Raw genomic sequence first — 27,070 nt, 5'->3', positions numbered from 1 at the left:
CGCTGCTCACTGTCCAGCACTTTATCTCTGTGACCACCGAAACCGCAGCCACATGCCACCGAGCACCTGCCGTGCCCTGGGCACCCCTACACGGGCTCTCACCCGTCCCCAGGGCCACCATGGGAGACTCAGCAGACTTCAGGGGCCACATAATGAACGAAGCTGGGAGGTACCAGCCCACGGAGCACCGGAAGAGGAACCCACTCCACCGAAGTGGATTTAAGTTTCTTTCACGTAAGTGTTAAGGCAAGGCAGGCTCTGAGTGTCACATCCTGATGTGGCCCCTGGGCGGCCAGTTTGAGACCCTGCTGTGCCTTCTGTATGACAGCAGCCAGGGCTCCTCTGCTGACAGCGTCAGGCTGACCCAGGCCCTGGGAGGCAGGGAGGGGTGGGGGGAGGCCGCCCGCTCACCTCTGCATGCGCTCCTGCAGCTCCCGCTGCTTGCGGATCTCGGGGAACTGCTTCTCGTAGTACTCGCGCACCTTGCTTTCCTTGGCCCGCCGCCGGGGGTTGTTCTCGATGCGTTCCACCTTCTTCTCCCAGGCCTCCATGAGCTGGTCATAGCGCTGGCAGAACTTCTGCTCCTGGGAGGGCGCCCGGGGGGGGGGGGGACACTGAGGCAGCTGTCCCTCCTGCATCCGGCCCCCAGCCCCCGTCCCCACCTCGCCACACGCACACAGTCATGCGCGCGCGCGCACACACACACACACACACACGATCACGCGGAGACCTGGGTAGACCCAGGCCCCTGAAGAAAACCCACAGGCTGCCCTAAGGGCCCGGCTGCCTCCCTCCCTAAGAACGGGCCCCCCTGCTTAGCCTCCCTCTAGAAAGTCCTCGTCCAATACAAAGCCTCCAGCCACATGTGGCTATTAACCACATAAAATTAAGTGACGTTTAAATTCAGGTCCCTGGCCCCCTGCCACGCTCCTAGTGCTCAGTGGCCACATGGAGCCGGGGTTACTGCAGGTACTAGGCAGTGCACACACAGACTGCTTCTGTCATGGTAAGAGGTTGTGTCAGGCAGTACAGCTCTGGTGTGTCCATCAGACCCAGGGCCGCCCCTTGGAAAGCACTTGCTTTCTGAATAGTTCCTCACTCCCTGGCCTCAGGCCCAACCATGCTCCCCAGGCAACCCAAGCTAACATCCATCCAAGACAAGGAAGTCCCTCTCCATGTCTAACCACAGTGCTTCCTGCTGTATGTCCTTCCTTAGAGAAAAGACCCCTGGCAGACCCAGTGTAGCTGCCTGGCTTCCGAGTCTCCAAGGTGACCCAGACCTTGAGCAGGCAGGGAGCATCCGGCCGCCCATGAGACCCCAATCTCCCTGTCTCTAACAGCTGCGGTGGACAGATGGCCTGGTCTGGGAGTCTCGCTTGAATGCCTTCTTGACACTTTAGCATAATCAGAAAACCCATCTCTGGTCCTCGTGCCCAGACACCCCACCCCATCCTGTATTTCAGCTTCTGACCGAGGCAACCTGTGACCTTAGTCCACCAAACCCTGCAGCATGATGGTCCCCAAGGGGCAGCCAGGCCAGCTTTGAGGAGGAGTAGAAGCTGGCCCCCAGCTCCCAGGGGCCCCACGTGCATGTGGGCTGCTCTGAGAACCCTTGGGAGGTTAAGTTCCAATAGCAGGCAACAGCCACATGTGTTCGTGGCAGCATGCCGCAGACAGCACCCGTGGGGATGGGAACCCGCATGAAGGACACCCAGCCCAGCCTCCCGTGAGAGCAGGGGACCCTCCCCACCCTCTCAACTCTGCGAGAGAGGCCTCAGTCTGATGGGCGAGAGCGAGAAAATATGTCAGAAGGGAAGAGGTGAGAAAATGTTCACCAAAATCCAGCAGAGGAAAATAATGCAGTTACCAGTGAAGACAAGCAAGAAACCCGCAGGGCCACTGACCAGCTGGGGCCCTCATGGAGCAAAGGGACGTGGGCAGGAGCACAACAGCCGTGAGGGGACATCCAGCCATGCTGCCCAGCCCCAAGAACCACATGCAGAGACACGCACAGCTCCTGAGCACTGTCCAGGAGGAGGAAGTCCCCCTCCACGTCTAACCACAGTGCCACCTGCTGTGTGCTGTGTGCGCTGGGTCCACTGAGGGCCGAAGGCACTGGGCGGTAGTGACTGCGGTGCCTTCCCCAGGGCGGCAGTGGCCGGGCTCGGGGTTTCCACACGGGTGGATCCACCGGCCGGGGGGGAAGCAGATCACACAAACACACACACACACACACACACACACACACACTCTCTCACATTGACAAACACACATTCTCACACATGCACACACACATGTACTCCCTTACACATACACGCTCACTCACATTAACACATACACTTACATTCTCGCACTCACACACACACTCACTCACTCATAAACTCACACACATTCTCAAACTCACCCACTTGTGCATGCACTCACACACACACTGACTCTCACACACACACTGACTCTCACACACACACACTCACACTCCAGCAGATGAGCAGTGCTAAGCTAGTCTGCGGGGTGCCAGGAACAAGGACCTACAGGGGGAAAGGAGCAGGGCCCCTGTGACCAGTTTATTCATGTTATGAAGACAAGTCACCCTCAGCCTGAATTCTTCTCCTCTTTATCATCATCACCATCACCATCACCACCATCACCATCACCACTGACGCTGGCTGAGCACCACTATGTCACGTGCCAGACACTCAGCCGAGTCCTTCCCACAGACTGACTTTCCCAAACCTGACTCTCCCAAACCCCATAAAGCCATGACCACTAGCCCTTTGCACAGGCGGGAGCTCAAAACTTGGGGCTGTCAGCACCTTGCCCAGGCTCACACAGACAGAGACAGGGAGGTCAGGATCCTGGCGGTTATTCTGATCAAGCCAGTGCGTCTGTTTCTCCTTTTGCTGCTTGTGTTTTTAGTGGAGCACCCAAGATCCACTGCCAAACCTAAGGTCACAAGGACTATGGGGTTTTCTCTAGGAATTGCATAACATTAGCTCTCGCATTTAGGTCTCTTATTTATTCCGAGTTACTGTTTGTGTTAAATCTGAGGTGGGCTCCAACTGCCCGCTTGTTATGGATGTGGATGTGGATGTCCAGTTGTCCCAGCACCATCTGTGGACGAGACCATCCTTTCTCACTGGATGGACTTGGCCTCTTGTCAGATATCCACCAGCCAGAGATGCGAGGGGTTATTTCCATTTCTGTTCTGTTCCACTGACCTCCATGTGTGTCCCTAGGCTACAACCACACTGTTTTGATTATTGCAGCTTTGTGATACGTTTTGAAATCAGGAAATGAATCTTCCAACCTGGCTGCTCTTTTCAAGACAGTTTTGGCTATTTGGGGCCCCTGTGAATTTTAGGGCCAGCTTGCGGCTGGCAGTTGTGAACATCCGCTGCAGTCCAGGTGGCGCCCTGAGCGCACTGCTTGCAGCCTCTCAAGCTGAGGGTGGGTGTTCCTCTAATCCCACTGAACAGAACAGGGAACTGAGGCCAGGAGTTAAATGATCCACCCCAGTCACTGAGCAGAGCCAGGATCTGAACCCCTCCTGCCCTGCCAGGCATCGCATGGTGCAGCTCTACCCTTAAGGAGGTGATGAGAGATGGAGTGCCCAGGAGGTGCCCACAAAACTGAAGAAGGCAGCCAGGCCGACGGGGAAAGAAAAGGAGGTCAGTGTTAGGAAGGAGGCTGGAGCCGGCTGGCTTGGGGAGCTGGCCTCCGTGGTCACCTGGCCACCCGGCATCCTCCAGATCCCCAGGGAGTCTGCAGCCTCATCCAAAGGCTTTCCTCCGCTGGGCTCGGCGGGGCGGGCGTCACAGAGCCGGAAGGATGTTGGCCCGCTGGCTGCCTGAGAACCGGGCTCAGTCTCCTCTCCCCTTGTGTTTAGCGATGGAGGAGGGGTTGGGGCTGGGGCTCTCCCGGCTGCAGAAGCAAGTCACGGATGCCAGGCGGGTCAGGAAAAAGTCCAGACGTGAAAAATAAGAACCTCAGAGGTGTGGGGGATATGAGAGGAGTGAGCAAACCTGTAGCTGTCGCTGTCTCTAAAAAAAGAAATAGATAAAAAGGAGAGCGAGGACAAGGCAGGAGAAAGAAAAGGCAGATTATGCTGAAAACGTGCCAACGCCCACTGCAGGGACTTAACGGTGGCCGCCCGAAAGAAGTGTCCACGTCCTAACCTCCAGGACCTGTCAATGTACCTTATTTGAAAAAAGCTTATTTCAGATGCAATTAAGTTAAGGATCTTGAGATGAGGTCGTCCTGGAGGAGGGCGACCTCTACATCCAATGACAGATGTCCGAGTGACAAAAGAGAGAGGAAAGGCCGGGTGAAGATGAGGCAGGGACGGGAGTCAGGTGGCCACAGCTAGGAACCGCCTGCAGCCACTAGAGCTGGAAGAGGCAGGAAGGACCCTCCCCTAGAGCCTCTGGAGGGAGCATGGCCCTGCCCACACCTTGATCTCAAACTTCTGGCCTTGGAACTGTGAGAGGACACATTTCTGTTGTTTTAAGGCACCAGTTTGTGGTCATCGGTTCCAGTGGCCTCAGGAAATGAACATGTCCACCGTCCTCGCTGAGTTCATCCCGACTAACCCATCCTATGAGGCCACCATCAGTCACACGCTACCTATACCAGGCACCACGCCAGCCCTTCATGCAGCCCCACCACGACCCCATTTCCCAGATGAGGAAAAGCGAGGCTTGGGGCAAGACAGCTCTCCCAAGATACACACAGTGGGTATGGTGTGTGGGGTTTGAACCTGTGCCTCTGTGACTCAGCCCTACACCCCCCACCCCCAACACACACACACACGGACACACACACACACACACACACACACACACAACCTGGCTTCCGGGGATGGGGGACCAAGCCCAGCTCCCCAGGGAAGGACAGACGGGGCAGGGCCAGTGGAGGGCAGAGGTTCCTGCAGGTGTTGAGCACACTTCTGGGGGAAGAGGAGTGCAGGGCAGCGTGGGCGGCTGGCTGACTCGGGGTCCCAGGAACCTCTAAGGAGTGAGGGCCCCTCGGAGAGGAGCTGACTCACGGTGGCGTGCAGGGAGCACTCAGATCTGAAGGGGGTCCTTTTGACCAAGCCCCTCCCAGCCTTGCGGACAGAGACGCATGGATGCATCGGGGGCTTTGGCCTCATCATATAAGAACAAGAACAAGATCATTCCAGATGCCCTCCTGTCGTAGCTTCTGCGGTTCCTGAATTCATTTTCATGAGGGCTTCTCTGAAGATGGGCTCAGCTTGGCCACAAAGCCACCCAGAATTTCTTAGAAGTCTCCAGTTCCTCTACCTTTAAATAAGCCCATTTCCCCTCCATCCCCTCCAGGGACCCCCCCAGGAGCCTGGGAGACTTCTTAAGAACCAGCACCCACCTAGCTCCACCCCCAGCAGCCACTGGGATCCTTTCTAAAATGTAAATCAGATCTCTTTCCTCCCACCCCGAAGGAACCCCACCCCCAGCCCAGACTGGGGAAGGGCTGTGGATTGTTAGATGTGATGAGAAAATTTCCTTCCTCCGGGAGATAGACACTGAAGTGATGGGGTAAGGGTCTGGGTTTCTGCACCTACAGTTCAACACAAAAGCATTCATACTTACACACACACACAAACACACACACACACACACACACACACACACACACACACAAAGCGAATATAAAGAAACGTTAACTACAACGGAGTCTAGATGGTGGCCATACAGGTGTTCATTGTAGTCTTCTGCCAAACTTTCTGCACAACTGAAAATTCTTATATTAAAGACTTTGTATTCTTTATTAAGAATACATTTATTAAGAATAAATTGTGTCCTACCGTATTTAGAATAAAATCTAGACCTTCTGTCCTAGTTGAGAGCAAACGTTTCTAGGTGATCTGGTTCCCACGATTTTCAACCACAACCCCTCACTCACGCCGTGTACATCAGACTTGCCTGCTACATTCTGTCCTGTGTTAATCCACGCCTGCTCCTGCCTCAGGGCCTTTGCACTTGCTGGGCCCGTTCCTTGACAATCTGACCTCCAGATACTCACTAAGGTGACCCCTTCTGGTCATTCCCATCTCAGTACCATCTCTGTGGTGGGACATCCAGGCTATCCCCATGCCCACCATATCCCTCTGCAGGGCACTTATCCCTGTGTCTCCTCCACCCAGCCCTGCATAGCTCAGCATTATACCAGGCCCACAGCAGAGCCTTAGTAAATATTTAACTCGAATTAAGATAGGATGCCCTATTTCAGGAACCCCATCTACCCAGCCAGGTGCCTCTGGTCACCATCTAGTCAATCTGAGAGTCTGAGGAGGTAGAGAAAGAAAAGGTTGAGCCCACCACCTCTCACCCTGGGGGGCCCTGAGATGCGGAGTGCTGCTCACCCAGCTTCCCAGTCAACCAGCATCTGGGCCCGAAGTGTTTCCCTTCTCCCAGGGCCCAGCTGAGGTCTAGGGCCAGAGCACGGTGGATTCAGAAACTGGTTCAGAGGGATCCAGGCCCTCAAGTGGTACAGCCAGAGCTCTTGTGAGACAGTCTGAGAAAGTGCAGCTCTCTGGGTCTAGAAACCTGAAACCTGCTGCAGAAATTCAGGTCCCAAAGGGAAACCAGTTTTTCAACGTACTAATAAGCAGAGTTGAAAAACGCTGCATAGAAATGAAGATGCGACCTGATCAAACCACTCCTGAACTCCACTCAGAGGACTCTGTCAGCTACACCAATTCCTTAACTGTTTAAACACATCTAAGCCAGCTTTCTTCCTCTCACAGCTAAAAGAATACTAACGGGCAACTCCTCCTCCACCACTCAGCCCTAACCTCCCCCAGTGAATCAGCGGAGTGAACAGCCACCGTAAACCACAACTGAAGGTATTCCCTCAGATGTTTCTCCCTGCCTTGGGCCTGCTTCCCCGCTGAGACACCAGAGCGTGCAGCGAATTCAAGAGTCTGCACCACTTTCTAAGCAGGGGGGCCTCACTGCTTCTCTGGGCCCTGATCTTCCTGAGCCCAGAATGGGCCTAGGGGTTGGGAAAAGCTCATTTCTAAAGGATTCCCTCATCAGTCACCTCCGCCCAGCACACAGCCCACCCCAATCCTCCACCTCTTCCAACAAACCTCTCTCTTTCTGCCTAAAATGTCCACAACAGGTCCTCTAACGAGGAACCAATTTTCCCAGCCAACGGTGTGCCTTCTCCCCCTCCAGGCTGGAAAAGGAGGAGGGCGGAGCTCCAAGCCCCCAGCCCACACCCCGGCCTCCCTGGGGCAGCCGAGCCCAGAGCCCCCTGCTTCACTGAAGCAGCTGCCCTCGGCTTTTCTTCACACCCTGGACACCAAGTGACGAGGCAGCTGCGGAACCAAGAGGTCCTGGTGGAAGTGGCCTGAGTGGCCTGGACGTCTCTGCTCTCGAGGAAGTCCGGCCCGCGGAGGCGCGGGGGGTGGCGGGGCAGACTCCAGGGGTGGGGGCCGCAGTGATGGCTTACCCATTGTTTCCGGGCGTGATTCCTCCTCTTGAAGTACAAGATTAACTTTTTCCGCATCGCCTGGTTTCTAAGCAGGAGGGAGACAGCCAATGGGGCAGGTCAGAACGGCAGGCTTTCAGGCATTTTGTCCCTCCCTGAACTTTGCCCCGTTACCGGTTCTCGGTGAACTGAGGGACACCCACAGCCCCCAGAGCAAGCCACGATCCGCCAGCATGTGCCCTTCCTCTGCCCCGCATGAGGTGCCCCCACCCGCATTTAGGCTGAACACGGTCTGCAGAAAAGAGGGTTCAGTGGCGGGGAGCGGTGAAGTCTCAAGGCTTCCTGCCCTCCCCTGGAGCTGCCACCAACCCTCTGGGCACCCAGGGTCCCCTCTCCCATCAGCCACACCTGCCACGGGACCCTGGCCACAGAGAAACATCCACAGCCTTAGACCAGGAATGCAGGCGGGGAGATCACAACCCTGAGTCCCTCAGCAGCATAGGGACGGGGTCTTTAGTGAGACGGCCTTGGTGTTCCCCAGCTCCAACCAAGCCCCTGCTCTGCCCCCGGGTGATGTGACTCGGCCGGTGACGGGCTAGTGGGAGCCCCTGGGCAGAAAGCACCTGCGGGGTCTCACGCCTCAGGCTGGGAAAAACCAGAGCCCTCTCAGCATTGGGATGCTGGAGGCACTGAACCAAGGGGGCCACACACACCCCTGCGGGCTCAGAGGGTAGCGGACGCTTCCCGCAGAGATGAGGGGTTCAAAGAGAAAAAGAGACAGAGAGGGACAGGCTGAGAGGCAGAGAAAGACATGATCAGAAGAAATGGGGACAGAGCTCCGGGGGAGGTAGAGGAGGAGACTCAGGGATAAAGAGGATGGAATACACACTCCCCCAGACCCCCCTTTCCCTGGGCCCCCCCTACAACCTCCAACACCCAGCAGAGCGCAGCAGCCAGCACCCTGGGGCCCGCGGGGGTCACAGACAGGCCCCAGGAGCCCATGAGGCCCGTGAACTCGTTTGCCCCCGTCCGGGTGTGCAGTGGGGAGGCATCCATCGACTGGCTCACATTCTCAGCCACGTCTGAAACCCTTACGAAAGTTCACAAGCCGATGACAAGGAGCCACGCCCTGTCCAGCCTCCAGAAGGCACAGTGCCCATGGGCCACCCAGGACCCCAAGCTCAGGAAAAGGCCCTGACTGACGAGTGAAGCTTCCCCAACACACGCCTCCCAGGGGCTGAAGGGCCTGGAATCAGCCCGCCCCAGGGACCCCACAGGGAGTCAGTCTCTGCACCCACGCTCCCTGCAGACAGACACCACCACCTCCGGGGCCCAGCGCCAGGCCCAGCCACTCTCAGGGCCTGCCACCAGGCCTCATCCCAGCCGGACGAGCGTCGCCAGGCCCTGCAGGGATGTCCAGCAGAAGTCAGCATCCTCACTACCTGGCCTCAAGTCTGAAACGCTGATAAGCCTGTGTGTTCCCTCTTCATAACTGGACCCCAGCCGGGCTCAGAGCTCTGCCGGAACCGTCTGCTAACAGGACAGGGAGGCGAGCCTCTCTGGGTCGCTCTGGTCTTGCCTCCCATCGGCGGCCAGGCCTCCCACTTCGAGGCCTCACTATTTACATCAGCCTCCCTGACTCCAGTCTGGACAGGTGCTGGGGGTCCTCAGTCACACAGGCTGAGGCCAGAACCCCTCATTCCACAACAGGGTGTCTCTGAGTAAATCTCAGGAGGCCTCTCGGCCTCAAGTTTCCTTCTCCAAAAACTGGGAGCGGCAGCATCAGGATGCCATCCCCTCCGTCGCTCAGCAAACGCGCCCTGAGCCCCTGCGACGTGCTGGGCTCTGCTCTGGGCCCCAGGGACACAGAGGTGAGCAAGACAGGCAGAGTCCTGGCCCTCGTGGGGGCGACACCTGGAGGGGCCACACTGACAGTAAGAAAGATAATCCAGGGAAGCCTGGATCCAGGAACTTAAACAGGGCAGTGGGTGTGTGATGGGGGGACAGGAGGACATGGCTATTCATTTTAGATTCAGGGGTAAAGAAAAGGCTCTCAGAGGTGTCTGTGAACCGGTATCTCCAGCACCAGGAGGATTGGGCTGTGGAAAGATCCAGAGGGAGCACTCTTGACAGAGGGCACGGGGAGTGCAAAGGCCCTGAGGCGGGAACAACCTCAGAGTATTTGAAGGACACAGAAGAAGGCCCATGGGGCTGGAAAGGGTTGAGGAGGGGCGGAGGGGAGGGCAGGGGAGGGGAGGGGAGGGGAGGGCAGGAGAGGGGAGGGGAGGGGAGGAGTGAGGCTGGCAGGGCCAGCTGTACAGAGCCTTGTGGGTTTGTGCACTGATGACTTGGACTTAAAAACAGACAGCTGAGAAGGCCAAGAAGCAATGACAGCCCAGACCAGTGAGCCCACCAGGCGGAGATCTCGGTCTCTAACACCATGCTCCAATAAAAGGGGCCATTTCTCCCTGGAGGAACTGCTGAGTCCAGATCTGGGGCAGGAAACAGACAAGACAAGCCCAGAACATCCTTAGGTAAAGAAGCACTAAAAAGAAAAAACAAACAAAAAAAAAAAACCAAAAACAAAAACGATTAAAAGGACATAGGACTCAATCTGAAAGAGTTTCCAATGGCCAAAGCTAGAACAATTTGAGGGGCAAAATAAATAACCCTAGTCCTAGATTACAACCCAAAGAATAAAACAAATATTATCCACAAGTCCACACGGATATAAATAAATGATTGACTAAATAAATAAATGACAGAGGAGGGACAAATGTTCCTTACAGAATTCCAATTAAGAAACGTAGAAGGAACGAGGGAAACCGAAAATAACGATTAGACACCACAGCGCTAGTTGCTGCAGGCAAGACCCTTGCATGAATGTTAAATTAGTTGGCAAAACTTTGAGGAGAGACAGGAAATTTGCATAGCCTCAAAGCATTTCCCCCAAATATTTATTAATCATTGTGGCAGTTTCAACTTGCATCCACAAATTCTTTGATACTCCCCTCCTCTTGACAGTGGGCTGGATGGGGACTTGCTTCTAAAGCACAGGGTCGGGGGGAAAGACAGCAACTCGGCGGAGGAGAAACACAGCTGACACCTCCCTGGGCAAGGGGGCGAGGTCAACACGACCTGCAGTGACATTAGGGGTGTCAGGCACCCCCTCACCTCTGTGGGCCTCTTCCCCTAGATCACCAGCCCAGCCTCCTCCCGAGAAAACATCGGACAAGCCCAGATTGTGGGACGTTCTGCAAAATCCCTGACTGGTCCTCTTCAAGGGGGCCAGGGTCAGGAAACTCAAGGGAAGACTGAGAATTTGTCACAGATGCAAAGGCAAAGTGCAAAGCAGGAAACTGGGTCAGATCTTGGACCAGGAAATGGACATTAGCGGGAACACTGGGAAAATCCAAACAAAGTCTGCAGCTTAGCTAATAATAATACTATCTGTGTTGTACTGCTGTCACTTTCTTAGTGTCGACAGATGTACATCACGTACGTAAGATGTTTGCATTAGGGGACCATGGGTGGAGGGCATATGGAAATTCTCAGTAAGGTCTGTGGGTTCCATATCCACAGATACAGAGGCCAAATGGACTCTGACATTTACATTTATATAAGGGACTGGAGCGCCGAAGATTTTGGTATCTGCAAGTTTCCTGCAACCAATCCCACCTGGACTCCAGGGGATGACTGTACTACCTTGGCAACTCTTCTGTAAATCTATCTATTTTAAAATACTTAAAAGAAAAACAGAGAGAGAGTGAGAGAGAGAGAGACAAGACCTATGTCGAAATGCCACGGTGAGGTCAAAAACAATTTACTTTAGAGCTTGCAGGGGGCTTGGTGTATGTTACGAATTAAAATGTGTCCTCGCCCCCCAAAAGATGTTGGGGTCCTGATGCCCAGCAGCTTAGAACGTGGCCTTATCTGGAAATCGGGTCTTCACAGAGGTCTCCAAGTTAGCATAAGGGGGGTGGGGAGGGTAGAGCTCAGTGGTAGAGAGCACATTCACATGCAGGAGATCCTGGGTTCAATCCCCAGGACCTCCATTAAATACACAAACAAATAAATAAACTAAATCTCCCCTCCCCCAAAAAGGTAGCATGAGGTCATTCGGGTGGCCCTAATCCCACATGACTGGCATCCCTCTAAAAAGGAGAGATTTGGACTTGGAGGAAGACACACGGGGGGGCGGTGAGCAAACACCCGCGCTGGCAGAGGCTGGAAGGGTCCTCTCCTAGTGCCTTCAAGAGATCAAAGCCCTGCCGACACCTTGATCCCTGACTTCTGGCCGCTGGAACTGCAAGAGGACAAACTGCTGCTGTTTTCAGCCACCCTGTGTACAGCGATCTGCTCTGGCACCAGAGGAAACTAACCCAGCCTCCGACCGTCTTCACCAAGCAGCAGTGCCACGGCCTCAAGCCGAAGGGGCCTCAGTGAGGACAAAGGCTCGTGAGGGCAGAGGGGACGCACGCAGACACTCTGTTCCCTGCAGCTACTGGAAGGCATGAATTCTCCCCGGCTGCTCCAGGTTTCCTTCCAAAGCAAGCACCGGGCCTGGCACCCAGAGGCATCCGCTTACTGCCAAAGAGGACAAATGTCAAGTCCACAGGTTGCAAACAGGCGCAGTCCACCGAGCAGGGCCAGCTCGTGAGGGTGTTGTGTTTGGACTGCAGTGTTTTCTAAAAAAATCTGAATTTGTTGCCAGTATCGAAAACCAGAGGCTGCTGCTGTTGCAAAAAAAAAAGCTGAATTTAAAGCTTCTCTTAAAAAAAACAGGCAGCCTGGCCACACGCCCTCACGGCCACAGGCTGGGAACTGAGGCCTGACTGTCCCTATAAAAGGGTGACGAGCTCACCGCTCACCCCAGTCCCCACCATTCCCTACTGCCTCCCACAGCGTGTTCCTGCCCCAGAGGCCAGCATCCGGGTCTGCAATCCCCGGACATCTGGCTTGGGGTGTCCACTTGTTCCACATTCTTCTGACAAACATTCTTTTCAGTGTTTATTTTGTCCCAAGAAGTGTTTTGGTACTGCAGATGCAAACAGCTTACTGCAGACAAATCTTTTCTACTGAGATTTCGTCCGGCAAAAATAAGGAACACAGTTCCTCTCAGAGGGCTCTTGAAGGGCCGACAGACCGGTAAGGCGATGAGTTCGCCGGTGGAGATATTTATGGGGTACAAAGTATATCTACAGCCTTTTGGGGAAGTCAGGGTTTTAAAAAGCATGTCCTGTAAAGAAATACAGGCCTCGTCAGCTGACACTGGACTAGAAGGAGAAACGGGAACTAGGAAGGAATAAAAAGGAGACGGAAAGTCTGTGGACATTTGAGGAGAGTCTAGCCATGCCCTGAGTGGAACTGGCCCTGGGGCTTTTGGGATTCTGAAAAAGGAAAGCAAGGGTCAATCCGGGGAGGCTTCCTGGAGGAGGAGAGGTTTGCGCTGAGGCCGGGGAGAAGCAGAGGAATAGAGTAGGCAGAGGGAAATGAGAGCACTGGGTTTCAGGGGAGTAAGGGTGATGGTGAATGCGGAGGTGATAAGAAGGGGCATTCAGGGAGAGCCAGACCCCCGACTATGGGGAAGGAGTAAGATGGGGGCAGCCCTTGCAGAGCCCTGCACACCTCGGGAAAAGCCTGTCAGACTAGAGTGACTGATGGTCTGAAACGTGCTTCCTGGGGGCCAAGCACTTTTCCCACACAAAATAACATTCCAAGGAGACCAACTTACTGACAGAGTGACAAGACCTGCCCAGGGTCACTGGGCTAGCGAGGGCACAGCCTGGACTGGAGACCCAGGAGAGGAAAACAGCATGGGTGTGCAGATCGGGCTGGCCTAGGGGTTTGGCTGTGTGGCCCTCGGGAAGTTACTTAACATCTCTGACCCTCCAGAGCAAGACCACAAGGACCTATTAACAGTCACCTGGGCCCCCGAGCCCCGTTTCCACCTACACAGCCCCAGGGAATCAGCCAACCCCCGAACGAGGAAGGAGGAGGGGAGAAATCAGACTGCAAGACAAGCAAACCGGGAGGGAGAGACACCAGGAGCCAGCTGGCTTCCAGGCCCTGAGGGTAGGCGAGAACAAGGCCCTAACACCAGGTGCAGGGGTGGCCACAGAACACACAGGAGCTGCAACTGTCACCATTGCATCAACCCACGCCCTTTCACTGCATCATATGTGGGCTCCTCAACTCCCTGAATTCAGTCCAGAGCTCTCCTGGCAGGTCCTGCCTGCAGAGGGCAGGGCCAGCCCTCCCACAGAGCCCTTATTTATGCCACTCTCGGGTTGCCCTCGGGCCCCTCTGCTTCCCAACGCCTGAGAGGTCGGAGGAGTGACTCCCGCAGCCTGGGGGCAAAGACCCTACAGCCCCACTCCAGGAGCATCTGTGGCTGCCCCCACATCCCCCAAACGTCTCCCGAAGAGGCAGGTGGCAGAGGGACAGCAGTCGAGGTGGGTACAGGTGACTTCAACACGTCCGAAATTGCCAGTGCTGCAGGAAGCCAAGCGTGAAATTAACTTTAACTCGGCGGCCCCGGCGTGCAGACACAGAGAAATTAAAGTGACAGGGCAAGGTCCTTGGGGAGGGGATAACCTTCCACCTGGCAGCAATTACAGCCACGGGAGGGAGGGAGGGAGGGAGGCAGGGAGGCAGGGAGGAGGCCCGGCCAGGGCGAGCAGTGACGCTCTGCACCCCAAGAAGCAGGACGCCCTACCCCAGCCCCAGCCTGGTCCGTCTTACTGTCCTTATCAGGCTGTCACTAGATCACAGATATTTTTATTTATTATCTGTCTGCACCCCCAGAATGTCGGGCCTCCCACTGCTGTCTCCCCAGGGCCCAGAACAGTGCCTAAGCACAGAGCAGGTGCTCGTAAATGTTTGTTGAATGAATGAATGAATGATGAGGGGTAACTCTCTGGGTCTCTGCTGATAAAGTAAGAAGAACAGAAATCACAGAACACTTCCTGTGTGCCTGACTGCGAGCTCCACACTTCAAAGACAGTAACTCATTGAATCTTTAGCAACCCTCGGAGAAGGGAGCTATTGTTATTGTCTTCTCACAGATGGGGCAATTGAGGCACTAAGAGTAAGCGACCAGCCATGCTTGTGGCCCTCAACCTGCCCCTGCTCCCAAATCCAATCACATCACCTCCCAGCATAAACCTCATCGCTGACCTCCCTTCACACAGATAATAAAATCCTAACTCCTCACCAGCCCTGGGTGATCAGACTAGCACCTTCCTCTCCCTCACCTACCCCCTCGGGGCATGCCGGCCTTCTCTGTGATCCTGCCAGCTCAGTCCAGCCCCAAGGCCTTTGCACTGCCTGTTCCACCTGCCTGGGACGTCTACCTGCCAGCTGCTGCTCAGTCCCTGAATGTTCCCTCAACTGTCAGGTCCTGCCCTGATCCCCAGGCTAAAGTCACCCCTAACTTTCTCTCCTATCACCCTGTGGACCTTCTTTATAGCATTTCTTAATGTAAGTAACTGCACTGATTTAATGATGACCACACTGAAATTAAAAGTACAGAAGTGATTATGATCTTAGTGGAAAACGATGAGAAAAAAGTAAAATTCTAAGAACAAATCAGGTTGAATAACTTGCTTGACAGACACATTATCCTAACATAAAACTGGCCACTCATTATGGAAGAAATCTAACATTACTCATCTCTGTGTTTTAAACTTAAATATGTTCATCTGTGATTTAGAATTGGAACAAATTTCACCAGGCAGTTACCTGCTTAGCCAAAATGTATTATTCTAGCAGGCCAGAGCCATCCTCTGATGAAGATTATGGGACATAGAAATAGGGCACTGGTTTCAGTAAGTTTATGGTTTTATTCTGCTTAAGCATGGACGTAGCCGTAACTTACTAGCTAGTTCAATTTGTATGACTACCTCCTTCCTTTGTTGTGTGGCTGTTTTTAGAACCTGAAATCATCCACATTATTCAGCTTAAAATATTACTCCTTGTAGTGGAAAAAAAAAAAACTTAGGTAAAATTTTCAGTATAATAATTTGCTATCAAAAATTGTTCTGTCGAGACATAGAAAACAAACTTCTGGTTACCATGGGGGAAAGAGGGTGGGAAGGGATAAATCGGGAGTTTCAGGAGTTCAAGATTTGCAGATACTAACTATTCTATATAAAATAGATAAGCGACAAGGTCCTACTGTACAGCACAGGGAACTATATTCAACACCTCGTAGAGACCTACAACGAAAAAGAATACGAAAACAAATATGCGTACATTTATGACCGAAACGTGATGCTGGACCCCAGAAACTGACACAACATTGCAAACTGACTATGCTTCCATAAAAAAGAAAAAAAATTGTGTCAAAAAGGGAAAATACAACTGGGTCTATCAAAGCATCAAGAGCTTAAGACAGCTCTCCGACCACAGCCCTTTTTCCTAGTTGCGATTTTCTTGTTTACTTAACTCACGTGTTTTCTGTCTCCACTGCTGGATAAAACCTGAGGGAAAGTGTGGGTCTTCGCTGTGTACACAGCTAAGCCCCCAGGTCCTAGAACAGCGCCTGGCACACAGTGAGTGTGGAATAAATGTGTGCCAAAGGAATGAATGGTCTCCAGCAGGGCTGCCCAGATGCAAATACCCCGCCCTCATCCCGAGCCAGCTGTGGCAGGCCCTAGAGGCCCCCCTGCCCTCGCCCAACCTCCATCTAAGGCTCCCCCACCACCTGCAGTGGCCCCAGGGCAAGGCAAGTCCCAGGAAGCTTATAAAGACCGACGATGGCCTGATTGGAAAATAAACTGTGTAAAGTCGAGAGGGATCTGGTATCTGAGCAATGAACACACTCTCAAGGCCAGACAAAGGCACAGGCCTCATCGGACACGGGAATCCCAACGCTGCACAGGGCCCCAGCGCAGGACACTCTGAAGCCCCTGCCAGCCACAGGCTGAGCGACAGCCGCAGCCTCGGCAGGCCAAGGACCTCGCCGGCAACAAGGGGTGTTCTGGGTTGCTCTGCAGTCACTGGAAGCTGGCCGTGCTGATCTCCAGGGCCTGCACCAGCCACATGAGTCCAGAAATTATAATAGAAGGGACCTCTCCAACAATGAGTCCAGCACCAGCGGATACCTGAAAACCACGGAGAGGTCTGCTTGCTTCCAGGGACGGGGAGCTCACTGCGGCACGTCCACCCTGCAATTCCACCCCAGGGAAGCTTGGACAATCAGACCAAACTGGACTGCCCGCTGGACCACTAAGCCCGGCGCTTCTGAGGTCACACAAAAATGCCTGCACCCGCTCACAGTGACGGCACCTAGGATGGTTCAGAGACTGTGATCCCCAGGGGTCCGCCTCTGACCCGACAGCCCCAGAGTGCTCACAGACGTGCGCCTCGGGGGTCAAGACCCTTTTTACATTTTGGGTTCCTGGATAACAACATGAGGTAACATCCTCTCCTCAGCCAAGGAGGCTATACTCCCATTAATGCATCCCAAGAAAAAGCCAGCCTGCTTCCGGCAGCTGCCCTGCCGACTCCCCCCTCCCAGCATGAACATGTGAAGTCACTGGCCTCCAGGACAGTCCCGGTGCTCCCCCTACACCAGCCCGGCCCCCACCCACTCTGTGTGGCAATTCACCGAAGTCTTTTTGCTTCTAGCATCCAACTGGGAAAAGGCCCCGTCACTAAGATACAGCATATTGGCCACTGCAAAGCCTCTGGGTCTGGATTAGAGCTCCCAGCTGCTCTATGCTGGGCTGGGTCACAGACAGGCCCGAGTGCCGACCACAGGATAGTCCCAAATATGCTGACATCAGAGCCCAGACCAAGGGCCCCTGCTGCTCCATGGCCACCCCCCATCATCCTGAGCCCACCCCTCTCCAGCCAGCACCAGCTTCCACCAGGATTCGCAGCCTCCACCTCCGTCTCGCCAGAGCTGCACAAGCCTCCTTGCCCACCCTCCCCACCCCAAGGTCCGTTTCCACAAGCTTCAGGGGGCCGCTCCATCTGGCCCTTCCCACCCCAGGCCCTACCTGGCCCAGAACTCTTGCCCAAACCGCCCCCTTCTGTCCCCTCCTCCAGCACCTAGCCCTGGCTGGGAGCTCCGATGGAAACTGAGAACCCACACCCCACCCCGGGCCTCGGAGGCCCGGCAGGTTGTCCCCCCACCCCTCCGAGTGTCCGCCTGGCTGCCCGCAAGTACTCACATTTTGATGTTCTCATGATACTGCCGAGTGTCGGAGGGCTGGTTGTACAGTGGCTGCAGAGGAAGAGAGAGGAAAGCTCATGAGAGCCTGGCCTGGGCTGTGGGCAGCTGGGGCGGGCCAGGGAGGGCCAGCCACTGCCCTGCTGCAGAGCCCCGTGCCTGGAGCTCCAGCCCTGGGCCATCTCAGCTGCGGCGCCCAAGGCCCCGGCACCAGGGAGCCATCCACTGGTGTGAGAACCAGCTGCCGGCAGGCACGAGACGGAACATGGGGACCCAGCCCGCAGCCCCGGCCAGGAACAGGCTGTAACCCTCTGGGCACAGCTGTGGGCACCCTGACCCCCAACCAAGGCTGCCGCGGCTGCTCTGCAGGACATCGGGCAGGGCTGGCCCGAGCGCCCAGGGACAAGCACACACGCGGCAGGGGAGCCGAGATCAACAATGGTCTCGGACAGGGAAAACCGCCAAGCCACAGTGAGATGCCACGTCACCACCACTGACCGGCAGAAGACAGAACGGCCAAATAATGCGGGGCGTTGGCGAAGACGTGGGGGGACAGGAAGGCCCGCACATGGCCAAAGAAAACGTATACAGGGACACACACTCTGGAGACGTTAAAGAGGGCAGATGTGTGTGCCCGCCACCCCCTTCCCCTCTGGCAGATGCCCGAGAGACGTCCGGGCAAGAACGTCAGAAAGCCCGCCCTGTCGGTAACAGCGACGCACGGGAAGCTGGGTGTCCACTGTCAGAAACAGGGACCAGGAAGTCAGGCCTTGATTACACCACGAAGGCTGCACAGCAGAGAGAGATGAACAAACGGGGCCCAAGAACGGCAACAGGCGTGCACAGGTAAAGAAGGAAGCGGCCCCGGTGTCTGCGGGTTGGGGAGAGCCGGGCTACACGCCCTGTAGCTCCCGCCCGGACGGCAGCGCTGTCGGTGGAAGGTTCACATCCCGGTTCTGCCACTTTCTGGCTGCGTGTCTCTAGGTGAGCTGGTACCTTCGCCTCCCCACTTTACAGATGATCAAACTGAATCCCTGAGAGCTTGACATATCTGCCTCTAGGAGGGAAGAGATGAGCTGGAACCAGAATCCCACCTCTCAACTCCAGCCCTGGAGGGAGGGGTCTGCCCTCTCTGCCTGCGCCCCGCTCCGTGTGTCTCCTTCCTTCTCCCCCACCGCTCTGTCTCGCACACCCACACCTGCAGCACCAGCCTCCCAGAGGGCAGCTAGGGATGACTGTGGTACAAGAGCCAGGTACAGAGTGTGACAGGTCAGGCGGGACAGGTGAAGACGCAGACGTGGTGTCCTGAAGCCTCAGCTCCGGGTGAAGGGAGAGGGCAGCTCAGGCTCCGCCCTAGAACTTCTCCCTGAGGATGGAGCTGAACACACCTCCTGAGACCCACGAACGTCCCATCACCCCAGCCAATGAGACGGCCCACAAACAGCAAGGACACAGGTCCGACCTGCCGTGCGCCCAGGGTCAGGCCTCCTGCCCTCCGCGGACAGGGAGGGGTTCTCCAGGAGGGGCCTCTGCTGCCCTGGGCATCACGGGGCAGCCTTGGCTGATGACAATGACACCGCTCTCCAGGGGTCCCTCGGATTCCCTCCTTAATGATTCACCATTACTCAGGCAATTCCAGGCCCCAAGCTCAGCTACTGCCCCGGGGATGGACACGTCGCCCCATGGCTGGCACAGGCCATCTCTCCCCACACTGGGTCAGCTCCTCTTCCAAGGTGCTTGGCTCAAAATGGGGAGTTTCCCCACCCCCAACTCTGGGGGTCTGAATGGGAGGGCAACGGGAGAGCCCACAGTCAGACTCACTGCAGAATTTCCCAACCCAAGAAGGGTAAGGCATTACTGCACATGGTTGAGAGCCTTCATCTCAGTACAGCAAGGAGCCCTACAAAGCCACCTGTGCCGAATTCCAGGGCATTGAAGCCTGTGTTTAAACCCGGCCGACTGCGTCAGGTCCTCCAGGTCCCCCGTGAGCCAATAAATCACAGGCCAGGCGGGAGTGTGCATGGCTTAAAGGCCCAGTTTCCAGGAACAGACGGGCCCGACTTCAGTGGTGGTGCCCCCCTTGCTGTGTGACCTCGGACACGTGCCTTCAACACTCAGGCCTCGGTTTCCTCAACTGGAAAATGGGCAGAGCAGATAGAACCTACCTCACAGGGCTTTCGAGTAGTCCAGGAAATGTCAGACTTGGTGACTGAATTGCCTTCTTTTGGTTTTAAAGATGGGAAACATCTCCACAGTCTGAGGAGGACAGGAGGGGCTGAAGGACCACACAGAGAGACCCCGGTACCAGTGATGGGGCCGGGGACGTGGGCACGGGCCAGAAAAGGGGAGACCGACTTCTTGGAGGGCAGTGGGGTCCCAGCCAGCTTCTGACCCACCAAACAGAGGGAAGGGAATCGCTTCCGGCCCCACTGGACATGAGGAGAGAACAACGCTCAGTCTGTCCAGGTGGCCTTCAGCAAAAGGCCTGGAAGAGCTCAGAGAACACTGTGGGGTGCGCTGCCTCTAACCAGAGAGGCTGTCCCTCCGGGAGGCACTCGCTGAGCACGCTTTGAGGTAAACTGAGACCTGGGTGGAAAGTGGACTCTGGACCCAGAGCAGCCTAGGGAGGCTGTTCGTTGCCATGGCAACAGGTCCCTGGGCACCGTCTTGGAAGGCGTGTGAGTGGGATGGGGGTGAGGAAGGAAGGAAGGATCAGGACACGTCCTTGGCTGGGGGCTGGGCAGGGCCAGAGGGGGCCTCCCCCAACACTCCTCCTTGCCATCTGCAGAGAGGGGCTGCACATGGCCAGGCCAGGGCTCCCTCTGTCCCAGGAGGCATGTCCCCAACGGCAGCCATGAGGCCACCCTGGCCCTCACATCCACAGCAGCCTTCTCTGCTACGTCCCAGGTTCCAATCCCCTGCGCGGGGGACAGCACACCTAAGGGGAAGTCCTGGCCACGGAGCCCAGAGGAGTGAGGCAGGGGCAGAAGGCCCACCCCCCCCCCACTTCCACTTCCTCGTCCAGAAATGGGGGCACAGCCAAACAACCAGAGGGCAGAAAGAGCACAAAGGGGATGGTGCGAAGGACCGGAACAGCCTGGACAGAAATGACAAAGAAAGGAGGTCCGTGTCTCGGGGAGAAGGAAGGGGGGTCCCCTCCGGGCCTGACTTCAGGCAGCCGGTGGGGAGGCCGAGAGGAGCCAGCCACCCGAGGGGGACCGAGCTGTGAAAGAACGAAGTGTCAGCCCTGGCCCTCAACCCTCTGGTGACACCGCGTTCTTAAAATAACACCTCCGAACAGGAAGGAAACCAGTGACTCAAAGTGGCAGAGAGAGAAGGTGGGGGCTGCGGCTGTCCACGCCCTCGCCCCCCCCGCCCCCTCCTCGGGCCAGGCCGGGTCCGTCGGAGGACCCAGGGCGCAGGGATGGAGGGCCATGCCCACGGAGCCCTGCTTGGAGCCACCGGGGCTGTTTGTTGTCCTCCTTCCCAAAGCACACTTCTCCTGGGCCCAGGCCTCCCTCCCAGGGGGGTCACAGAGCATCCATCACTCGTCCCGAGGCAGCAGTGCTCCTGGCTGCGGGTGGGAGAGACCAACGGGGAACTGGATTCTCCGGGGTGCGGCCCAGCCACCAGCAGCACCAAGCCCTCCCTCGCAGCCCGAGTGCGGACTCCCAGGTGGCACGAAGCAGCCCCTGCTGAGGGTGTGCCCTTAAGCTGCCTCTGCCTGGAGGATACCTCTGACCACTCGGACCTTGTGGTGACCAAGACCTGTGCAGAACTGGCCAGCTGCACTCCCATGGGCTCAGCACACCTCCCTCCTCATCTTGTGCTGTGTGACCCTGGGCAAAGGACTGCCCTCTCTGAGCCTCCTCTAGAAAATGGATGGTGACACCACAAGGCCTGACACACGGTAGGTGCCCTGTCAATGCTGAGTCCACTCTCCAGCCCCAATGAAGGCCACCAAGTCAAGAGCCGACGGACTTTGAGAGCACTCCGGTGACAGCCACGCAGCCCACCAGCCACTCCAGACCTCAGCCTCCTGTGCCACCAGCCTGGAGGGAGCCTCCACTCCGAAACCCCCAGGCACAGGATGACCTCCTCATCCCTGAAGACCCAGGGAAGAATCACTGAGGCTGGGAGGCCCACTGCCATCACCCGCACTCCTCCCGCCTCCCAACGCAGGGATCTCCCTTCACGTCCCCCCGTCCCCCTCAGGAGACCCCGGGCCTAATTAGCTCAGGAAAGGGGAGAGGGCGAGCCTCCAGGTCTGGAAGTGGTTGGGTGCCGCCTCTAGTTCTGCCATCCCCCTGGGCAAGAAGGGGAAACTGAGGCGAGCAGCAGCTTACTGGTGGGAATGGCCAAGGGTGGAGCAACTCTTGAAAAGTGTGGCAATCAATTCCCGAAGAGGCTAAACCCAGAGTTAACACAGCCCGGCAGCTCCAGCCCTCCGTGTCTACCCCAGAGAAATGAAGGCATCCAGGTGGCAACGCGCACGTGAGCGCTCAGGGCCACTCTGTCCGTAACAGCCCAAAGCCAGACAATGCGCTGCGGGTCAGTGGGCAAGCGGAAGCACTGCATGCGGTCTCTCCACACAGTGGAAGCCGAGTCCACCACAGAAAGACCGAAGCACAGACACCGGCGACCACACAGACAGACCTTAAGAACAGGACGCTGAGTGAGCGCAGCCAGACACAAAAGGCCACATCCTGTATGATGCCGCTGATGCGAAGTGTCCAGAACAGGACAATCCACGGAGACAGAAAGGAGATTAGTGGCTGGTTGGGAGGGAGGGGGTGGGGGGAGTGGGGGTGGGGGATGGGAGATAAGGAGGTGATAGTTCAGGGAACAGCGTTCTTTTTGAGATGGTGAAATCTTCTACAATTGATGGTGGAGATGGTCGCACACATCGGGGAATGTACCAAACCCACTGAACTGTACTCTCTAAGTGGGTGAGTTGCATGGCGTGTGGACTTTAAAATAAAAAAAAAAAAACAAGAGGCTACTAGAGACATGCCAGAGATCATGCCCAACGGGGAGCAACAAGACCGCAGGCTAGGAGCCGGCCACCCACCCCAGGAGGGGCGCTGGGCCCCGCCCTGGAGCCCTCGGGGCACCCCCTGCCTGCCACCCCCCGCCCGGCTCTGCCCCCGAGAGGGCCTGGGGGGGCAGTGACAGGCCAGCTGCTCACAGCTCCTCAGTGGCCTAAGCAGACGGACCCCAGGCTGGGGAGCAGCTGTCACTGCAGGAAAAACTCCAGGGCAAACAGCTCAACCCTCCGAAGCACCCATGCCGGCGGAGTGCTTGCTCCGGGCCAAGTGCTGTGCTAAGTGGGCCTTCTTCGTGCACCATTTCATTTGTCCCTCACCAAGACCCTCATCTCCCCATGTCACAGATGAGAAACCCAAGTTCCCTTCCCAAGGCCACTCAGCAAATCTAGGCTCCAAATGCACCAGGCTTTACTTCCGCCCCACAGCCTGCACACGCCACGTGCACGGGGACCTCACACCCATCCTGTGCACGTGTGCAGGTTAGCAGTGTCCCCAAGCACTGCCCCTATGGCCCTGCACCCGCCGCTCAGTGGGACACTGACTGGCGCTAGGCAGGCGGGCGCTCTGGCCGTTTCTCCTGGGTACCCAATGGCACCAGCCAGGAGTTTCCATGCCCCTTCCCTTCCCACCTCTGGTGACACATAAAGGTGATGGGTGCCCGAGAGAGAAGAGGCCTGGGTCTGCTTCCCAGCTCTGCTGTCATGGCATCTTCCCAGCAGTAAGATGATAATGACAGCAGTAGTAACAGGAATAATTATAGTCATAGTAATAATAATAACTAACGCTCAGCACTTACTGTGCATCAGGCACTGTGTTCAGTGCTTCACAAAGATTAATACAGTTAATCTTCATTGCAACCCAATGGGATACGCATTGTTATTATTCCCAGTTTACAGATGAGGAAACTGAGGCACAGAGAGGTTAAGACACCTGCTCAGGGTCACACAGCTATTAAGAAGGAGACCTGGGAGCTGAGCTCAGATCATCTGGCCCAGAGCACGGGCTTTCTACACTAAGCTAGACCAAATGGGTTGGACTCCACAGCATCAATCTTGCAGCCCGAATGGCTGGACTTGAAGCATAGCTGGAGTGCCTGTGTCCCCGCGCCCCCGCGTGGCCCAGCCCACCTGCCCACTGCTATCTGCCAGGCCCTCTTATCGGGAGAGTGTATTTCCTGCCTCCTCCAGGACAGGGCAGCGCTTGGCAATAGACAACTTCCTCCTTCCCTCCACACCCACCTGCCGCCCAGCCCACCTCTCCAGCCACCCCCTCCCAGAGTGCCACCCACCATCCCCCAGCTCACCAGCTCCACCTGGGGCCCCAGGCCTTCCAGAATCCGATGTGCAGCCTCAGCCTTCTTCTGCAGGGTGACGGAGAAGAGGAGGAATTAAAAAAAAAAAGAAACACACACAGAGAACAGATTATAAATAGAGGCCTCCCGGAACAGCGGGCAGCTGCCCAGCCCAGCACGCCAATCCAGGCCCTGGGGGTGGGGGGGCCCGGATCCCCCCGCAAGCCCTCCCTGGGCTGGAAACAAACACAGAGGGCCTCAATATCCCCGCGGTGGCCCTGGCAAGCCCGCCAAGTTTCGATTTGAACAAACGCACCCTGTTCTCTGGCGCCTGCCCCACCGAAGCCCCCAGCCCGACGCCCCCCGGGGCCTGGAGCGGGCACAGCTCCTCGCCAGCCGCCTACACTGCCAGCCCGAGATGCCTTCCTCCGCCTGGGAAGCTGGCCGGGTGTCTACAATGACCTCAGAGCTGGTGCCGCCAGCGAGGGGGGAGGAGGAGGAGGGAGGGCAAGATAGAGGCCCTGGGAGATACCCTTTCTAGGATTCTTGTATTTCACAATCATGTGACTATTTCTGAGCTGCCCTGGGGCCTCCCCGCCTCCCTCCCCACTCACAACCCGGGACTTATTAGGAAAACAGGAACATATGGCAGAGAGGGCTCAGTGGCTGTGAATTCGACAGGCTGGACCTCTGGGCCCCTGGCCATGAAGGCGGACATTGTGTCTAGGCCAGGACTCGCCGGCCCCCAGCCTGGGACCACCAGGGCCCGCTCGGCTGGGCCAGCTGGGGGACAGGGCGGACAGAGAACTGTGAAAGGTGGCATCAGCGGGCTCTCTGTCAGATGGAAAGCCAGAGGCCCAACGCGTGCACGTGGGAGACCCAAGTCCTTCCCATGACCCAGGAAAGGCTAGGGGCTTCTGACTCTGCCAAACTCAGGGAGCCCATCATGGCAGGACAGGCCACGCAAGACGCCATCAATAGATCGAAACGCAGTGATCCCCAAATCCAGACCCACTCAAGGGGGGTGACCCAGATCCTTGGGGAACACGGCTGACGACAGAATTCGAGACCCAGACTTTGGGTGTCATGGCAGGAAGGAGGGGCGCCAAGGGCCAGCCTCGCCCCCTCCCCCAGCCCCCACGATATAGGGCAGGTATGTAGGTGGGCTCAAGCTGGCACCTAGAACTAGCTCCGCCTAGAGCCCTGGGCCCAGCCCACCCAGGAACAAGCCATGATCTCGGCCCCCTTCGTGCAGAGCCAAAACCCTGAGAGCACAGACCTCAGAGTATGGCTAGGGGCCGGAAAATCAGAGGGCAAAGTTTTATTGTAATGACCACCTTTTGATCGAGCACCTACCATGAGCCCAGCATGAAGCACACAGCATGTGTCACAAATATCCGAATCACATGTAATACAAAACGGGGCGGATACAAGACGTATCCCCGTTTTACACATGATGAAACTGAGGCACAGAAAGATGATGTAAGGAAAAGTCCTTCTTCCGGTTTCCAGGCTCCAAGAAGGGAGAAAGGACTGGTCCCATCCAGCGCCCAAGCCTGCTAGGCTTGGGTCCAAATCTTCTATGAGGAAGGGCAGGTACCACCTTCACAGTCACCGAAGACTACCCCAGCCCCAGCCACACCTCGAAGCCAGAATTGTCAGCGTCAGATACCAAAGATACAAGAATTCCAGAGCTGGATCAAGTGAAGGACTGGGTATAGGGTGAGGAGGGGACAGGGAGCTCCCCAAACATTTGAGTACCCACTCTACATTAAGCACTGGGGCATGAAACAAAATGTATATTATCTGGCCTCTGCCTCCAACAAACCCAGTCTAGTGGGCAGTTGGTCAAGAGTGGTGATGGCAGATTTGCACACTCGGGCAGAGAAAGGTACATGTGGTATACAGGGCAGGCAAGAGTCACTCTCTCCAGGAAGGTAACAGGAGGGATACATTAGCTGGGTTTTGAGGGATGAGTAGGAGTTTGTGTGCATTCAAGAGGGTCTGTGAGGAGCAGCAGCAATTTCCCACCTAGATAAAAGGGGTGATGCCAAACACAGGAAGGGCAGAGCTGGAGTGGCTGGGCCACTAGAAACTGCCACATCACAAGGCTGGGCCTGGGTCTCAAATCTGGGCCTAAGGCCCACAGTGGGGGCTCCAGAAGCTTGTGTTCTATGAACCACACTGGATTCCATCTTCAGTCACATCTTCACTGTCTCAGGAACAGGCACCTGGAGAGGGGGCTTCCTGTGGCAGGAAGCAGAGAAGAGCCACTTCCTGACCTGTCAAAGCCATGGGGAGCCCCGGCAGCGACAGAGAGCAGCCAGCTCTCCATCACATACCTGGTGTGAGAGTTCCTTTGCTCCCTACCAGGCCCTCCCCCAGTCTCTGCTCCTAAGCCCTGACCAGCGCTGGGGCCTTTCAAGACACCTCCATTTCCAGAAGGTGGCACACCTACAATTCACCCAGAAGAAACCTGTCGTGGAACAGGCCTACAGGTGCCGTGACACTGGAACACAGGATAGCGAGGTGGCCACGAGCAAGGCTCAGATCCACTAAACCAACCGTGTGGCCTTGGGCAAGTCTCCTCCCCACCCCTCGGCCTCACCTTCCTCATCTATGGAATGGGGTAACACCAGCACCACCCCTGCAGCAGTTACGACAGTCAGATGAACTGACAGACTCACTGCGCTCAAATCACAGTCTGGCACATGGGGGCTCTAGGTAGGGGCTGGCTGGTATTATCACTGCTGTTAACAGTAATGACAGACCAGGGGGCCCCCTACACGTGCTAGGCCCGGATCCTCTACATGCCCCATGTGTTAGGATTCCTGCTGGAACCCTCTGTGGAAGGTTCTAGCATCAGCCCCATTGACACACAAAGAAACTGAGGCTTGGGTCCTAGAGCTGGTCCCAAGTCCACAGTGCCAAGTGGCAGGTAAAGGCTGTAACCTTTAGCAAGTCACTTCACCTGTCGGCGCCCTCGTCTTCCATCTGCAAAATGGCCACGCTCACCGCAGGTACCAAACTCTCAGGACTTTCACAAGGATGTTCTACCAGGAACAAAGTGACATCCATGACTTCTCTCTTGATATCTCT

The 27,070-nt window shown here is 56.3% G+C and overlaps 1 protein-coding gene across 29 annotated transcripts in view; it reads right to left on the bottom strand.

The window, feature by feature from the left end:
* NCOR2 (nuclear receptor corepressor 2) overlaps positions 1–27,070 on the bottom strand; it is a 215,037-nt gene that overhangs the window by 92,949 nt on the left and 95,018 nt on the right. For all 29 annotated transcript variants that reach the window (XM_074355898.1, XM_074355895.1, XM_074355901.1 and 26 more), the window contains 4 exons: positions 23,984–24,040; positions 17,634–17,686; positions 7,474–7,540; positions 412–584 (listed from right to left, as the gene is read on the bottom strand). In XM_074355898.1, coding sequence (XP_074211999.1) covers positions 412–584; positions 7,474–7,540; positions 17,634–17,686; positions 23,984–24,040 — 350 coding nt within the window. The remainder of the gene's footprint in view (positions 1–411; positions 585–7,473; positions 7,541–17,633; positions 17,687–23,983; positions 24,041–27,070) is intronic.

Source organism: Camelus bactrianus, chromosome 32 (assembly GCF_048773025.1).
Source record: "Camelus bactrianus isolate YW-2024 breed Bactrian camel chromosome 32, ASM4877302v1, whole genome shotgun sequence".
NCBI classification, from domain to species: Eukaryota; Metazoa; Chordata; class Mammalia; order Artiodactyla; family Camelidae; genus Camelus; species Camelus bactrianus.
This window is presented reverse-complemented; position numbering and strand designations above follow the sequence as displayed.